Genomic DNA, 14,344 nt, shown 5'->3' on the forward strand with positions numbered 1-14,344 from the left:
TTTGTACCATCATATCCACAACATCCTGCGTATTTCTAATGAGTATGATGTATAACGTCCAGATTGTGATGTGATTTGGTTTCATTATACTTTTCAGGTCAAATAACAAATAACAGTGGCAGTAAGCTAAATTGTATTACGAATAAGTTTCGATGCGAAACATATTCACAGATTCATATGTATATACATACATATGTAATACCGAGTAAACATATACTATATGTACTCGGTAGATTCGATAGGCATGAACATTTTATAAATGTGAAAGATTTATGTAAACAAATGATAAATATTAAAATGAAATAAAATTCAAACATGTAGTTTACTATTACTCTTTTAAAAGTATATAGGGCGCAACGTCTTAGGGGCGGCAAAACGATCTTCGCTGTTTTTTAAATTCAGAAAAATACTTCAAAAATTTTTTTACAAAATTTATTATAAAAGATAAAGAGTTGTACATTCACAATGTAATAATCTGAATAACAATGAAAAATATTAATTTTTCCTCCAATACTCTTCAGTCTTTGAATTTGTCATATATATTTTGGCTTATATCTTTCTTAAAAATAGTGATAGAACTTAAAGATGCACTTTTATAGCTTTGATCACTGCAAAATCACATATCATATCATTGTAATTTAAAGTTGCAGCAGTTTCACATTCTATTGAGAGAATCGCAAGATTGGACAGTCTACTCTGACTCATGGTCGATCTCAAGAAAGATTTGATCAATTTAAGTTTGCTAAAAGATCTTTCACAAGATGCAACTGATACAGGTATAGTGAGTAGTATTCTTAACCTTTATGTGATCGGGATTGTAAAATTACGTTGGCGGTCGGAAGTCTACATTTGTAGCAATTATGTATTCGTATGAAAAACTGTGTCAACATATGAACAAAAACACTGACACGAATTGTTTTATACTTGAATGCTTATTTATTATGTAATATATGATTTTTAGATACATAGTTAAGTTGAAAATGTTTAAATATCATTCATCGTACAACATTTACCCAACGTATTTGTTGTGGCATGTGTGTCGCATACAGGTTTTTTACACCAACTGCAAATCTTGCGTGTGGTTTTACGCTTTCCAGCTTCACAATTTTGACAACGAACAGGGTGCATAGGTTGAAAGTCGTTAGAAATATCAGGCAAGTGGTTCGCAATAGTGCCGGAAACAGGAGAATTACCGAGTGGCATTTCAATAGCCAGGCGTGTTGGAGCATGGCCTAATACCCTTGGATTTTCAGAGCGCTGTTCAATTGCTGGCATGAAAAGCTGTTTTGCAAGGCATCGCAGGAATTTTCGTCGTTTGTCTGTTTGTTGGATATGGTCGTTGTTTTCCGAATATATAATGAATTCGGCTAGAGCGCTTATATCTCTTCTTCTTCTTAATTGGCGTAGACACCGCTTACGCGATTATAGCCGAGTTAACAACAGCGCGCCAGTCGTTTCTTCTTTTCGCTACAGCGTCGAATACTTTCAGAGCTGGTGTGTTTTCGTCCATTCGGACAACATGACCTAGCCAGCGTAGCCGCTGTCTTTTAATTCGCTGAACTATGTCAATGTCGTCGTATATCTCGTACAGCTCATCGTTCCATCGAATGCGATATTCGCCGTGGCCAACGCGCAAAGGACCATAAATCTTTCGCAGAACTTTTCTCTCGAAAACTCGCAACGTCGACTCATTAGTTGTTGACATCATCCAAGCCTCTGCACCATATAGCAGGACGGGAATTATGAGTGACTTATAAAGTTTGGTTTTTGTTTGTCGAGAGAGGACTTTGCTTCTCAATTGCCTACTCAGTCCGAAGTAGCACCTGTTGGCAAGAGTTATCCTGCGTTGGATTTCTAGGCTTCAACAGTGACGTGAGTGCCAAGTCGCGAGTGCGATGACTGTTTGTGTGATGACAGGAGATATTTCGTCTTGCCCTCGTTCACTGCCAGACCCATTTCTTTTTCTTCCTTGTCCAGTCTGGAGAAAGCAGAACTAACGGCGCGGGTGTTGAGGCCTATGATATCAATATCATCGGCATACGCCAGCAGCTGTACACTCTTATAAAAGATGGTACCTTCTCTATTAAGTTCTGCAGCTCGAACTATTTTCTCCAGAAGCAGGTTGAAGTAATCGCACGATAGGGAATCGCCTTGTCTGAAACCTCGTTTGGTATCGAACGGCTCGGAGAGGTCCTTCCCGATTCTGACGGAGCTTTTCGTGTTACTCAACGTCAGTTTACACAGCCGTATTAGTTTTGCGGGGATACCAAATTCAGACATCGCAGCTCCTTTTCGTGCTGTCGAAAGCAGCTTTGAAATCGACGAAGAGGTGGTGTGTGTCGATTCTTCTTTCACGGGTCTTTTCCAAGGTTTGGCGCATGGTGAATATCTGGTCGATTGTTGATTTTCCAGGTCTGAAGCCACATTGAAAGGTCCAGTCAGTTTGTTGACGGTGGGCTTTAATCTTTCACACAACACGCTCGATAGAACCTTATATGCGATGTTGAGGAGACTAATCCCACGGTAGTTGGCGCAGATTGTGGGGTCACCTTTCTTATGGATTGGGCATAGCACACTTAAATTCCAATCGTTGGGCATGCATTCGTCCGACCATATTTTACAAAGAAGCTGATGCATGCTCCTTATCAGTTCTTCGCCGCCGTGTTTGAATAGCTCGGCCGGCAATCCGTCGGCCCCTGCCGCTTTGTTGCTATTCGAACTTCTTCATGGTCGGGTAATGGAACGTCTGCTCCATTGTCATCGATTGGGGAATCGGGTTCTCCTTCTCCTGGTGTTGTGCGTTCACTGCGATTCAGCAGGCTGTAGAAGTGTTCCCTCCATAATTTAAGTATGCTCTGGGCGTCAGTGACTAGGTCAACTTTGGGGGTTCTACAAGAGTATGCTCCGGTCTTGAAACCTTCTGTAAGCCGCGGCATTTTTTCGTAGAACTTTCGAGCATTACCCCTGTCGGCCAGCTTATCAAGCTCTTCGTACTCATGCATTTCGGCCTCTTTCTTTTTCTGTCTGCAAATGCGTCTCGCTTCCCTCTTCAACTCTCGGTATCTATCCCATTCCGCGCGTGTTGTGGTCGATCATAACGTTGCGAGATAGCCTGCCTGTTTTCTCTCCGCTGCGAGACTGCACTCCTCGTCGTCCCAGCTTTCCTTTTGCACTTTCCGAAAACCAATGGTTTCGGTTGCAGCTGTACGTAAGGAGTTTGAAATGCCGTCCCACAGTTCCCTTATACCGAGTTGTTGACGAGTGCTCTCAGAGAGCAGGAGTGCAAGCCGAGTAGAAAATCGTTCGACTGTCTGTTGTGATTGCAGCTTCTCGACGTCGAACCTTCCATGTGTTTGTTGGCGTGCGTTTTTTGCTGCACAGAGGCGGGTGCGAATCTTAGCTGCAACAAGATAGTGGTCCGAGTCGATGTTAGGACCTCGGAGCGCACGCACATCTAAAACACTGGAGACGTGTCTTCCGTCTATCACAACATGATCGATCTGGTTGGTAGTTTTTCGATCCGGAGACTGCCAGGTAGCTTGATGAATCTTCTTATGCTGGAATCTAGTACTACAGATAACCATATTTCGGACCCCGGCGAAGTCAGTCAGCCTCAGCCCATTTGGGGATGTTTCGTCGTGGAGGCTGAATATACCTTCTTTGCCCACCCTGGCGTTAAAGTCGCCAAGCACGATTTTGACATCGTGGCGGGGGCAGCCTTCATAAGTGCGCTCCAAGCACTCATAGAAGACATTTTTGGTCACATCGTCCTTCTCTTCCGTCGGGGCGTGGGCGCAGATCAGCGATACGTTGAAGAACCTCGCTTTGATGCGGATTGTGGCTAGACGTTCATTCACCGCAGTAAATGATAGTACTCGGCGACGGAGTCTCTCTCCTACCACGACTCCAACACCAAACTTGCGCTCCTTTATATGGCCACTGTAGTAAATGTCACAAGGACCTACTCGTCTCAGTCCTTGTCCCGTCCATCGCATTTCTTGGACGGCGGTGATGTCAGCCTTTTTTTTACGAGGACATCAACCAGCTGGACAGCGGCACCTTCCCAATTAAGGGACCGGACATTCCAGGTGCATGCCCTTAAATCGTAGTCCTTATTTCGTTTGCCATGGTCGTCATCAAAAGGGGGATCTCTCATCCGAGGCTGGTTATAGCTATTCACTGGGGGTTTTTTTTACGTAGCGAGTCCCAAACCCAGCGCACAACCCTATGTAGGGGATGTTTCGCCTTCTCGAGCTAAAGTGCTCGCCTTCGAACGGATGTTCTTAGGCTACCCAGAGGATACTTGGTCAAAGACCGGAAGTAGTGAGCCGCTTGAGCCATGTGTAAAAGAATCGTTTCTGGCCACTCCCAAGTGAATGGCGATCAACTTTCCTCACTTGCGTGAACTTCTACACATGACTCCATCCTCCGCTGATATCTAGCATGTTAAAAAACATTGCTAAAGGCCAACGCATAGTTTTCCGTTAGACTGTGGCTTGTTTTTCTTCTCAGGTACAATAGTATTTGTCAAGGGGAACTGGAAAGTAGTATAACAGCTTTTCCCTTTTTTGGCACGTAAGATACCAACGGAAATTTTGATTCGAGAAAGCCAAAAATTGTTGACTGTTCTGCTCGTTTGCGGTCTGCTTTCATTTCATTTGGCACAAATGTTTTGTTTTGACGAACAGTACCAAGAAGAGAGAGCCCTTTCGACAGCAAATGCCTAGCCAGATTCAATGAAGTAAAAAAGTTATCACAGATTATGGTTCTTCCGGAGTTTTGCCAAGGGTAAACCAGTCTTTGCACGACATTCTCTCCTACAATAGTTGCACGACTAGAATTCGATTCTTTTCCTGTGTAAATCTCGTAGTTGAGAGGATAGAAAGACTTTGCATCGCATGCGAACCAGACTTTTAGGCCATACTTTGCAGGCTTTGATGGTATGTACTGCGTGAATCTAGTTCTTCCGCGATATGCAAATAGTTGTTCGTCCACTGTTATCTCTCATCATGGTTGATAGTAGCGGCGAAGATTGTTGTTCATTAGAGCCCATAATGCAGAAATTGGAGCAGCCTTATCGTTTGCTAGTCGAGCAGCTCTAGTACGCTCATTATCAAACCGAATGAACCGCAAAATTTCCTTGAACCGAGATTTCGGCATTACAGCACGGTAGTAACAAACTGCTTCAGTAGTCCACAATACATCAATGTCTTCATCGTTAGACTTATTAACACCTGCCAAAAATAAAAGCCCAATGAATGCTCTCAATTCAACAATTGTTATTTTATTCCATATTCTCTTCTTTCCGTTGCGGTTTTGTTCATTCCACTTTTGAACCGTTTTTTCGGCTTTCGCGTTAGTATCAATTAGAACTTGTTCGAACATAGATGGGGTGAAAATCAATTCAAATACACTTGACTCGATGAGTCCTTTGGTAGCACGAGATGAGCCAACAGCAGTGCCACGAAACACAGTATGAGCACTCAATCGAATTGCTTGATTAGGCAGATTGGAAAGCCAGGTAGTGTTGTCTTTTGAAACCAGCGGACCAAGACGCTGTTCATCTGCCTCCTCCTCCTCGAAATCCATCTCTTCCTCGTAATCTGCTTCAAACATCCGATCGAATATCGTCTTCTTCAAGTATCATTTCATTTTCAGCATCAGATTCTTCGGGATTTATACCAGATGGTACGTAATCATCAGTAGAATCATCAAAATCTAGGCCCTCTTCTGCTTCTTCATTAACCTCACTCAATAGATTCTCAATATGGTTTTGAAGCTCTTCGTACCCCAGCCTGTGTTTACAATTTTCTTTTATATCATCCATATCATGGAAAAAGATACACTTACCGTTTAACGACTCGTTTCGGACGGTTCGAGGCATGTTCAGACATATTTGCTGTGGTTTTTTCAAATATTTAAAATTATTATGCACCAAGAAATGTTTGAGAAGCAATGCAAAACTGATCACCACAATATGAATATTGAACATAAATCACTGCAAAAACAATTATTGCTATTGCGAAATACGCTTAAAAGTCAGTAACGCAAGCACAGCCTACTTATTCAAAAATCGCATTCAAAAAATTAGAGTTGAGTGGAAGAGTGATGTGAATTTTCATACATTTTTTATGGTGTCTACATTTGTAGATTAACCGCCAGGAGATGGTCAATTTGAAAAGTAGGGTCTGGGGGGTGCTGTAAATTATTTTTTTTACGTGTTAGTGGCCAAATCTGCTTAGAACTGATTTTTAGGAAGCTACTAAAAATTTCGGACCATGTTGTTATGAAAAAATTTTTTTTATTCAACTTTTTCTGCAAAAATGCTACAAATGTAGACTACCGAGCACATAAAGGTTAAAGCTGTCGCTAACGTCTTGTAGGCTTCCAGTCCCATTGAAGAAATGTATAATAAAACTTTTTCTGGCGAAAATCCAATTTGTTCTACGTTTTTCTTCGCTATCTTTAATAAAAGTACGACGTATACGTCTTGTAAATTTACTATCAATTTCCTCAAAACCGTATTATGAGAATTTTGGAACTTCAGAATTTGCGTGGCTTCTAGTTCCTAAATTTTATATACTTAATATCGAAGATAGATAAAGGGGGGCGGCAGAACATCCTTGGCCCCGGCCGCCCGAAATTGTACTACGTCAATGTATAATTACATATGTATGTATATGTACTATATGTATGTATGTACGGTCACCGACGTTTTCTTCTTGGTGTTACAACTTGTAAAAGTAGCGTATAATGAAGTACAAAATAGTTTCAAGATTTCACAGTTCTACCTAAAATATTAATTATTATTCTACGGGAAAAAAGGAAATATAATTTTTGCAGATGCGCATGAACAGTGAATGCCGTTCCCACGGTCTAAGTAACCGAAACAGTCCCGAACTATTATCCGACCAAGGAGCGTCAACTCGGCACATTCCTTGAAATTACTTCAGAAATAATTTCTTTCACTATAACAATAACAACAGTATTCGCTGTAACTTTACAAGAATTAGTTGAAATTGAAAAATTTAAATTTTTCTGCTACCACTTTACAAAAAGTCAGGACTCACAAAAAACTTTGTAAAACTCTATTCAAATAAGGCTTTTAATTTCACTAAACAAATTTCCTAGAATGAGTGACAGAAAATTAAAAAAATTAATTTTTGTGAGTCCATATACTATAAGCGAGCTCATAGATAAAGCAAAGTGGCTTTTGTAAAAGTTTGTTGCATTTTTTTTTTTGGGAGCACAAAAGCTGTGAAATACCGAGAAATCATCCCAGAACATTTCTGCTTATAAAGCTTTAGGATCCATAACTACTTTCATTTCTTGGACCTACGTAGATTTATTTCCTAAAATTCTTGGGGCCACGACAGCCGGTTCTACGCACCGGTATTGACCCGGATTTTATCCGGCCAAGTGCTGTTTTTTCGGCGATCCAACCTCGTTTGAATCGGTGAGTATTAATTTAAGTTTGTCGTCACTAGAGCAACGCCTTGCAGCAGGGTTGCTCCGTATCCTCCTGACTTGTGCTGGCATTAAGTCCAACCCGGGCCCGGAAGAATTTTTCTGTTGCCTTTGCGCCAAAAGCACCATCCAAAGGCCTCCTTGATCAGGTATAATACATGCAATGGATGGAGCCATCTTAAGACCTGCTCAGGCCTTAAGACTCATCGGAAGTGGACCAAAAGTTATGTGGTCCAATGTTGCCAACATACTATTGCCAACTTAGCTTCTAAGGCTGTGCAATCTACACCCAGTTCGCGCACTACGTCGCCACTCCCCCCGAGTGGCGAACAGAAGACCTCCACGGTACACAGGAACTCAAACTGGCAACAAACTCCTATTCTGACTTGTCCCCAAACCACTTTCTGTTGCGAGTGTCAAACCGTCATTCCCCGGAACGTCACATTAGTCAAGTGCAATTCTTGCACTGGTGTCACTTTCTGGCGTGTTCCGGGATGCGTACGTTGCCCCATGCTGCAGGAGTCTGCCCCCGAAACACACAACAGTGGCGTCGCCAAACAACACCACAGTGCAACATCCGCCCTCGTGGGTTCTCCAGCTTCAACAAACACCACCTACACGCCAATCCCTCACCCCCAGGATCACCCACGGAAACCCGCGGCAACGCCGAATCCTACAATTGACTGCAACGGACTCCAGAGAAAGATCGAGCAGATATTTGCACTCATGAATCGGGAACGCATATCGATAGCTGCGGTCCAAAAAACCAAGCTAAACAGCCGCTCAGATCTTCAGAGTTGGGCCGGTATCAATGTTTTGCGTAAAGATCGCGAGCCCCCAGTTACATGTTGCCCTACAGGATATCACTCGAATATAGGTGCGCTACTTCGTGGTGAAAACCGTTTGGTACTAAGCGAATTTAACGCGCGCCACGATCTTTGGCATTCCTGCCTGTCAAACGACCGTAGGGGGATGAAGCTGGCGCAACAGATTGACGATTAGACGAAGCCCCCACCAGAGTTATGGGCACCTGTAAAAGCTCGCCCGATATTACCATTGCTAGCGGTGGTCTGATAAATAGCATAACCTGGCAACCTATGGTAACTCTCGCATCAGCCCGCCACTGTTGGAGTCAACATGCTTATGCTAAAGCATCTAGGCTCGACCACTGTCGCTGACGACTCTTCAAATACACGATGCGTAGAAAGTCGGAAGAGTTGTTCAACTACTGAAACCTGAGAAACCCGCTAGTGAAGACACTTGAGGCCTTGCTACTTTCGACCTTCACTCACCACCTGAGCATAGCTAACCATAAACGCTCAGATAGTTCGTGGCCTCAACCAGAAACCACCCTGTGCGAGAACGATCCTATTATCGTTAGACTTGTCAAAAGCCTTTTACACAGTCAATCACCAACGCTACTTCAAGACATTGAACAAACTACGCTCCCTCCAGGACTGAAGAGGTGGACCATGAACTACCTGAGCAGTCGTCAATCATCCGTACTGTTTCAAGGAGAAAATTGCAAATGAAAAGAATTAAACAGGGAGTTCCGCAGGGTCTTTTCCTCTCCACGCTACTGCTTAACTTCTACATCTCGAAACTCCCACACCCACCAGATATTGACGTCGGGCAATGGAATCGATGGCATGTGTTCAAGGGCAAACGACTATCTCTCCGACCTATCTCGCTTCTTCTCTGCAAGGAACTTAACATTCTCCCCCACCAAATCCACAGCGACCAAATTTACGAGGTGAACGAAGGAGTACAGACTTGAGCTTGCAGTCAAGATTCCGACTGTCTATAACCCATAGATTTTAGGTGTAACTTTTTATAATCTATGCTCCTTCACTCCTCATACGACCGCGATTATCGCCAAGGCCCAGAGTCGCAAGAAAATCCTCAAGTCGCTAGCCGGCAGCACATGGGAAAGGAAGAAGAAACGTTGTTGGCAACTTACAAGGCAATCGGCCGAACGGTCCTTAACTACGCCGCACGAATATGGTCGCCTGGATGCAATGGAACGCAGATGAAGAAGCTTCCGACTTATCAGACGCTTATGCTTCCAGTTAAGGAGCATAATGAACTCCTCTTCAGGCAGGTCCTGCTGGGATGTTTTCGCAAAAACCACCTGCAGCAACGTGCTTGGAGCGGAACAGCCGCCTTGGAACATCAACAGGTCAATTACCCCGACGACATTGAATACGCCGACTTCGGACGCAACTAACTTTCGACAAGCACTGACCGCCATTCACAGTGTAATCATCAACACCTTCACTGACTCCGTTCCAGTAAATGAAGATAAACAAACAATTTCACCCATTTTCGGCGCCAAACTATGGTATATTCAAAATAATACGCTTAATTAATTTTGCTAAGATATCTACCGTATTTACCGTATTTACCGATATAAAGTCAATCAGAAGTTTTATTATGTTGGATAAAGTGGGGCTAATGGAATTTTCTTTAAGATATCTCACAAATTAACCTACACTTTCTATAAAAAGCCACTGTTATGTATGTTAAATTAAATCTCGATGTTTAGATTAGCACTCGCATCTTGCAACACTATTTGTAGGAAGTTTTATTTCGATATCTTCATTGGTACTTAATTTATGTATTGTAAAGTGAAAGAAACGGAATAAATTATAAAATTTTGTTTTATGGGCCCAGTTTTAGTCGCCCTGATTTTAGTCCGCTTTTTATCACTTTTAATAAATGCACCAAACAAGCAAACTTTGTTGAAATAGCACGGACAGGTGCTGAGATATAGCATTTCAACTGAAATTGGGCAGCGACACTTTTTTCAGCAAATTTGTTAATACAATTTTATCCTTTTCTGACATATACCCTATTACGGACGCGGTCACACCCACTTTCCACACAATTTTGAACTCACAGATTCCACTCCCAATTATAATCTTCTGCACCAAACCAACCAATTCAGTAGTAGCACTTTTTAGTTTTTTGCTTAACAGCATTTTTTAGTATGTAGTAACATTTGTTTGCTGTTGCTCATCTGCAATGTCTAACACCTCAACGTGTACAATCAAGATATATCACTGACATTCGGAATTTAATTGGTTTCGTCATCCTAATAATTTTTATATATGTATATTAAAGTTATATCCATCTCGATTAGTTTTATGTGTTAAAACTAACCCTGAACAAAACTATTATCTCTTTGTGAAAATGTTGCGGGAATATAAAAAAATACATCAAATAATATTAATGGTATGAGCGTTTTTAATATAATTTTTATTTGATGCTCGCGATTATGTTTACAATTTAAAGACAAGAATTTGTCACCTGCTTCTCAGTTCCGATGCTAAAATACAATTAATCGAACAGATTTATTAGCTTCTACATATTATCTTAAGTTGTGTATTTTTTAATTGTGTATATCTATGCAGCTATTCTTGTTATGATTTTTATTTTGACATCGAATCAGCAGTTTTGGTTCATCTATTACTTATTGGTAAGATATATAGCAATTATATAGCTTATTTTTTACACAAAATAAAACATGATTTTCTACCAATTTCGTGATATTCTTATTTCATCGTTTTCTACACGCTGTTTATTGAATGGAAAAAACTCTACAGAAAAAGTACTATGATTTGAACTTGCAAATAAATTTGATCGGAAATGTTCATATCCTCTCTATCGCCGTTCCCTACCCAATATCTGCTTGATATTTTGTTGTTATATTATGGTTTTTATAATTAATTGCTAATATAATATTAGATAGTGTTAAACATAATTTGGAAAGTTAAGTTCCTTTTAAACATATAACTTTTACCATTATCATTCATCTGCAGGATGTTCGCAAATATTCGTTTTGCTTGAATTATTATTAATTTTATTTTTGCTGCAGCCATTATTTTTAGATTTCTATTACTGTTGCTTATATTTTTTTATTTTAATGTTGGGACTTACAAGATTAGGAAATCATGTTGCGTATCTGTAAAAAATTAGGTTAAATTAAATGTATAAAAAACATTTGTTGCCCGTTATTGGGCAAACCTTTTTGTCCAAAGTCGAGCGATTCTATCGTGTTCTTCACGATTCTGCAAGTATTGAGTGGCAATACTGCCCACTAAGGGGTCCGCTATAAATATTTTTTCATTAGCGAAAGTAAAATAAAATTTATATTTTAACTTACCAGGATTACAGTCAGTCAGCAGGGAACAAATTGAGAGTAGAACTTTCGATATAGTCAGCGCTGGTGACCAATTATCTTTGAGAATATCCAAGCATATGACACCCTGACTATTTATATTGCAGTGATAGATACGTGTTCGAAATGTCACCTTAGGAGGTTTGAATGGATATTCCGGTGAAAAATGTATATCAAGAAAAAACACACCACCTTCGTATACCGATCCCGGCGGTCCTAATATAGTTGAAACCCATTCGTAGAGATTGTCTCCTTTTGGTCCAGCACTACAATTTGGTGGAGGATCCAGTGTAATTTCAGCCAATTCTTTCTGAATACGCTTAGCTGAGGTACCCAGTGCTTTGGAAATTTTTGGATTTGGTTTGGGATCTTTACGCGTTTCTTCACCTGTTCCAGAACCTGCAGCAGCAGATGCAGCACTGTTTACAACATTGTTGAGATTGGCATTCGAGCTACCTGCGCCGGAATTTGTAGCATTGGATCCTGCAGTGTTGCTATTTCGACCTCGGCCACTGTTGGGGTGCATGCTGTTACTAGCGTTAGGAGTGGTAGCCGCGGCTGTCGCTGAGCTTCCAGTGCCTGCACCACTACTGCCACCTGCCGCCGATGTTGATGACATGATGGAATCGTTATTTAAGTTTTTTTTTTAATTTGGTATTATTTACACAATATATTAATTACTGACGAATTACTGAGATCAAATAAGCGGTGCAAAGCGAGTGACCTAAAAATAAAGAATTTTCAAATATAAACATATTAAGCTTGAAAAGCTGCAAGTTCTACTTTCAGGATATTGTGTTCTCTCTTATTAAGTTGATGGGTACGAGAAATAGCAAAGGTAGACTGACTTAGCGGCCATTTTGGGAATTTTATAATGAAACGAAAAAAGAAGCAGCACACTAAAATGCGTGGAACGATGACGAATTGCTGCTATAAAATTAAATCATGTTTCGGACAATGATTCCCAAAACAAAAAAGTACAATAAAAGAAAATGCAAGTATGTTGCATTAACTGCATTGTCTGCTAGCAATTGCTCTGCCATATTCGTATATGTGTATTGCAACCATCGCAAAATAACCACATAATAAAGTGAAAATTCTTTCCAAACAAATTTCCTAACTAAAATATTGTAGCATCCATTAACAATTTGATCAACCCGAAATAAATTTATCTTGAATATCTTTCACTCAACACAACGTTGCACATACATTTAAAAAAAAAAGAAAACAGAATTCACTTGTTACGAATAAACCTACAAATTCTTTATTACACAGATTCTAGTATTTTTGTATTTACTAATAGGTACTTGCCTTAATAAAGAATCACTGCGTCTCGCGACCGTCGTTCTCCAAAATACTTTCTGTTTTATATAAGTTTTTTCCGATATAATCCCTTTATTAAACTTGTTTCCAAATTTATTTAAGAAAAATGTCAAGTTCCTATATTCCTCCAAGAAACGAAAATCAGGCAGATACCAGGCAAGAGTTAACTTTTTGATTTTTTCCGTAACTTTGATTCTCCACTTATTCGTTCGCTTTACGCTATCTGCTTCTTCACTTTTCCTTCCATCTATTGTTTGAACTATTAATATTAGCGTTGTTGCTGCTAATTTTTGCAACTCCACAAAGGACTAGGCATACAAAAGTGCAAGAGAAATAGTCATAGTATTACATGGTAAGCCGGCAAATGCTACTTTGTTCGTTTCGCAGATGTGCCAATTGACAATACTACGGTCGCGTTGCCAATCTCTTAATTTACTAAGCATTGCCAGTTATAAACCAAACTAGCATGTCGTTGTTAGCCCATACGGTACAAATGCTGCGTGCAAAATGGTAAAAAATTAAAATTCTGAAAATAGCGTCGTGAATCCTACTACATGAACATTTGTAAGAAGGCAACGACATAACAATGGCCGGCATGTACACAAAAAAACGCAGTTGTCCATTTTGCATGTACACAATTTCATTGTGGCCATACTAATACCCTGCAAGACGGAGGTAACAGATTGCACAAACACATTGAAACATTTTCAGCTGTTCACTAACACTGTTACATTTTCTGGAATTTTCAATTGAATGGGAAAATACGTAAGTAAGATAGAGGAAAATTATCGACATTCTAAACATATTGTATTATTAACTTGCTAGAATAGGAGAGACGAATGCCCAATTTTTCAAGAAGAAGAAATCGAAAAGCGCAGTTTATTTTGGATTTTAAAGATGTAAGTTCATTTCATAATTTTATATTTTATAATTCATTTCTTATACATATATATGTATGTATATGTTATAAATTCCTTTTATATAGAGTAAACGAAAAAGCTTAACAAGGAGAAAAAGGTAAGCATCGTGAATTGAATGTCGTGTGTGTAATTAAAATTTTTAATATTACAGAAATCATTTGGAGCATTTGGATGCATATAACAAAGACTCACCATTCAATTAGCCGCATCACCGGTGACTTGGAGGACGAGCATTATGTCGAGCTCGCTATTAGTTTAAGTAAATATTTGACTATTTTGATTTTATTATTAAATAAAGCAAAATAATAAAAAAAAAACTGAATTTTATTTAAAAGTTTGAATTTGCTATAAGTAACAAATGGGTAACAAATAATCTTGTTACTGATCATTCCTACTAACATGTTTATAAGTTATAGGTAACAAACTGATAACCAAAATAATAACACTAACAGAT

The 14,344-nt window shown here is 39.9% G+C and overlaps 1 protein-coding gene across 1 annotated transcript; it reads right to left on the reverse strand.

Moving 5' to 3' along the window:
* Positions 1-10,690: 10,690 nt before the first annotated feature.
* LOC120768520 (ubiquitin-conjugating enzyme E2 E1) lies at positions 10,691-12,541 on the reverse strand. Its single transcript, XM_040095250.1, has 4 exons — positions 12,431-12,541; positions 11,633-12,371; positions 11,494-11,578; positions 10,691-11,431 (listed from the first exon to the last, which is right to left on the reverse strand). The coding sequence occupies exons 2-4, from the start codon at positions 12,264-12,266 to the stop codon at positions 11,419-11,421; spliced, it is 732 nt and encodes a 243-aa protein (XP_039951184.1). The 5' UTR covers positions 12,267-12,371; positions 12,431-12,541; the 3' UTR covers positions 10,691-11,418.
* Between the last annotated feature and the right edge of the window lie 1,803 nt (positions 12,542-14,344).

The sequence above is a fragment of the Bactrocera tryoni genome, chromosome 2, assembly GCF_016617805.1.
Source record: "Bactrocera tryoni isolate S06 chromosome 2, CSIRO_BtryS06_freeze2, whole genome shotgun sequence".
NCBI classification, from domain to species: domain Eukaryota; kingdom Metazoa; phylum Arthropoda; class Insecta; order Diptera; family Tephritidae; genus Bactrocera; species Bactrocera tryoni.

Excerpts from the sequence above, each read along its gene's own strand:
- LOC120768520 (XM_040095250.1), bottom strand. The coding sequence starts at position 12,266 with ATGTCATCAACATCGGCGGCAGGTGGCAGTAGTGGTGCAGGCACTGGA. Across the intron at positions 11,579-11,632 it reads GCTGACTGACTGTAATCCTG|CGGACCCCTTAGTGGGCAGT; the intron begins GTAAGTTAAAAT and ends AAATATTTATAG.